The sequence below is a fragment of the Procambarus clarkii genome, chromosome 15, assembly GCF_040958095.1.
Source record: "Procambarus clarkii isolate CNS0578487 chromosome 15, FALCON_Pclarkii_2.0, whole genome shotgun sequence".
NCBI lineage: Eukaryota > Metazoa > Arthropoda > Malacostraca > Decapoda > Cambaridae > Procambarus > Procambarus clarkii.
In genome coordinates, this window is record NC_091164.1 from 43,808,842 (window position 1) to 43,812,548 (window position 3,707).

The following is a 3,707-nucleotide window of genomic DNA, read 5'->3' on the forward strand; positions in this document are numbered from 1 at the left end:
CGGTCGGCCGAGCGGACAGCACGCTGGACTTGTGATCCTGTGGTCCCGGGTTCGATCCCAGGCGCCGGCGAGAAACAATGGGCAGAGTTTCTTTCACACTATGCCCCTGTTACCTAGCAGTAAAATAGGTACCTGGGTGTTAGTCAGCTGTCACGGGCTGCTTCCTGGGGGTGGAGGCCTGGTCGAGGACCGGGCCGCGGGGACACTAAAAGCCCCGAAATCATCTCAAGATAACCTCAAGATGGAATCTACCAGAAATATGGAAGACTGCTAATGTAGTACCAATATACAAAAAGGGTGACAGACAAGAGGCACTGAACTACAGGCCAGTGTCCTTAACTTGTATACCATGCAAGGTGATGGAGAAGATCGTGAGAAAAAACCTAGTGACACATCTGGAGAGTAGAGACTTCGTGACAACCCATCAACATGGGTTCAGGGAGGGTAAATCTTGCCTTACAGGCTTGATAGAATTCTACGATCAGGTGACAAAGATTAAACAAGAAAGAGAAGGGTGGGCGGACTGCATTTTTTTGGAATGTCGGAAAGCCTTTGACACAGTACCCCATAAAAGGTTGATGCATAAGCTGGAGAAACAGGCATGAGTAACTGGTAGGGCGCTCCAGTGGATAAGGGAGTACCTAAACAATAGGAAGCAGAGAGTTACAGTGAGGGGTGAGACCTCAGACTGGCGTGAAGTCACCAGTGGAGTCCCACAGGGCTCTGTACTTGGCCCTATCCTGTTTATGATATACGTAAATGATCTCCCAGAGTGTATAGACTCATTCCTCTCAATGTTTGCTGACGACGCCAAAATTATGAGAAGGATTAAGACAGAGGAGGACAGCTTGAGGCTTCAAGAAGACCTGGACAAGCTGCAGGAATGGTCGAACAAATGGCTGTTAGAGTTTAATCCAAGCAAATGTAATGTAATGAAGATAGGGGTAGGAAGCAGGAGACCAGATACAAGCTATCACTTGGGAGATGAAATACTTCAAGTGTCAGAGAGAGAGAAAGACCTGGGGGTTGATATCATGCCAGACCTGTCCCCTGAAGCTCATATCAAGAGGATAACAGCAGCAGCATATGCCAGATTGGCTAATATAAGAACGGCCTTTAGAAACTTGTGTAAAGAATCTTTCAGAACATTATATACCACATATGTCAGACCAATCCTGGAGTATGCGGAACCAGCATGGAGTCCATATCTAGTCAAGCATAAGACTAAAATGGAAAAGGTTCAAAGGTTTGCCACCAGACTAGTACCCGAGCTGAGAGGTATGAGCTACGAGGAGAGACTACGGGAATTAAACCTCACTTCATTGGAAGACAGAAGAGTTAGGGGGGACATGATCACCACAATCAAGATTCTCAAGGGAATCGACAGGGTTGATAAAGACAGGCTGTTTAACACAAGGGGCACACGCAGTAGGGGACACAGGTGGAAATTGAGTGCCCAAATGAGCCACAGAGATATTAGAAAGAATTTTTTTAGTGTCAGAGTGGTTGACAAATGGAATGCATTAGGAAGTGATGTGGTGGAGGCTGACTCCATACACAGTTTCAAGTGTAGATATGATAAAGCCCAATAGGCTCAGGAACCTGTACACCTGTTGATTGACAGTTGAGAGGCGGGACCAAGGAGCCAGAGCTCAACCCCCGCAAGCACAACTAGGTGAGTACAACTAGGTGAGTACAAACACACACACACACACAAACACACACACACACACACACACACACACACACACACACACACACACACACACACACACACACACACACACACACACACACACACACACACACACACACACACACACAAACACACACACATACACATTAGATGAAAATAAAAAATTCAATAAAAAAATAATAAAAAAACAAAAATGACTGCAAACACGGGGATTATAAACACACCAACAGATGATTGTTTGAAAGAATTTTCACCTCAAGATATAATGAAAAGGGGTTTTCTTGGCTAGTTAGAGATAATTGAGGATACGCAAAAGAAGTTTGAAGAAAGAGTATTTAATTTTGAAGAAGAAAATGGAACTCTCTGGAGTGAGTTTCACACTTTAAAAAGAAGCATTCTTCAGCAAGGTCAGAATGTTACTGCATTAACGGACAAGGTAAAGATTCAAGAGGAACACATCAAGGGACTAGTGAAAGAAAATGAATTATGGAAACAGAAATTTGCCAAGGATATGCAAAGAGAAACTGCATTTGCAACTCACATAGAGGAGGTTAATAGAGAACTAGAAAAGTACATAGAAAAAATAAAAGAGACGTATGCACAAATTGTAAAAGAGAAGGAGACAATCAAAGAATTGGAAGTCAAAATATTGGAAGTCAAAACCAGAAATGACAAAAATGAAACAGAAATGAGGCAAGCAATTAGGAAAGAACTAGTAACCAACAGTGAACTAGTTCAAAACACTGTAAATAGAAGTAAGTCCATAATAATTTTCGGGTGTTTAGAAAAGGGAATATCATCTAGGGTGGATAGAGTAGCAGAATAGATGAAAATCATAGATAAAATAGTAGATTTAGGAGAAGGTCTAAATTCAAAGGAAAATGTCAGTGGTTATAGAAGAATAGGAAAATATGAGAAGAACAAAAACCGCCCCTTAAGGGTTACATTTAATGAAGTTAAAAACACAATGGAAGTGCTTAGAAATGCCAGGAAATTACAGTGTGATAAGTTTAGCAAACGTTGGTCAATAAGACAAGACATCTCAAAGAAAGATAGAGAAAAGCTGAAAATGAACAGTGATGCAAAACGTCTAAATGGGAAAAGAACTGAAGAAGAGAAGAATTAATTTTTTTATAAAGTGTCAGGGACTGGAAAGTTAGTAAAATGGTACATAAAAACAGATGAACAAAACCATTAGAGGAAGGGGAAGTAAGGAACAAAGAGATAGGGAACATGTACCTGAAAATTGTATATGCCAACATGGATGGAGTAAGATAAAAAGTATTGGAGCTGAGATGATAAACTGATAATTGTAAATGCCTACAACCCACCAGCAAGCAATACATGGACAAAGGAGGAACTGGATTACAAAGGAGAGAACTTCATAAGAGAGATTGTAGTAAAAGCAGATAAAGATAAATCACGATTGTTGGTAATAGGGGACTGGAAACATTCACGCCAGCCAATTACAAGATTTAGGGAAGGTTGTGATATAATCTAGAAGAGCCTATTAAATGTTTATTGTGTGAATACATAGGTAAAGTGACATAGTAGAATGTAGGTGGCAACGACGTCATCAAACAGGTAACTAATGATAACCAATGGTGTACATTTGATATATAAAAAGATGATGAGACTCACACAAACAGTCAGTTAATCAGCCGGACCAGAGCATTCTTCATGAGTCTTACCTGTCTCAACCAACAGTATAAATATAAGATGAGTTTCAGTTGGTTTTTTGCTTACTTAATTGAAAAACTTTATCATTTCCTAGGTAGTGCCTGGAAGCTACTTCAACTGGGTAGCACTTAAGAAACTGAAAGAATTATAGTTAACATCGAGGAGAATAACTAATTATGAGAAATATTGTGGGTCACGTCAAATGGAAATGGGAATATACACCATCTGATTAAAGGGAAGTCACCAGTTCTAAGTTAACACAAAGGGATCTACCTTGGGTCAACCCAGAGTCTCCTCACAAGAGTCAATCCATGGATAAGCCATACCAGAC

General features: G+C 40.7%; 1 protein-coding gene across 1 annotated transcript; it reads left to right on the top strand.

Annotated features, from left to right (window-relative positions):
* The first annotated feature begins 429 nt into the window (after positions 1–429).
* Positions 430–3,197, top strand: LOC138365084 (uncharacterized protein PF3D7_1120000-like). Its single transcript, XM_069325194.1, has 3 exons — positions 430–444; positions 1,986–2,451; positions 3,031–3,197. Exons 1-3 carry the CDS (start codon positions 430–432, stop codon positions 3,195–3,197), a joined length of 648 nt encoding a protein of 215 aa, XP_069181295.1.
* The last annotated feature ends 510 nt before the right edge of the window (positions 3,198–3,707 follow it).

Excerpts from the sequence above, each read along its gene's own strand:
- LOC138365084 (XM_069325194.1), top strand. Across the intron at positions 2,452-3,030 it reads TCAAAACACTGTAAATAGAA|CAAGCAATACATGGACAAAG; the intron begins GTAAGTCCATAA and ends ACAACCCACCAG.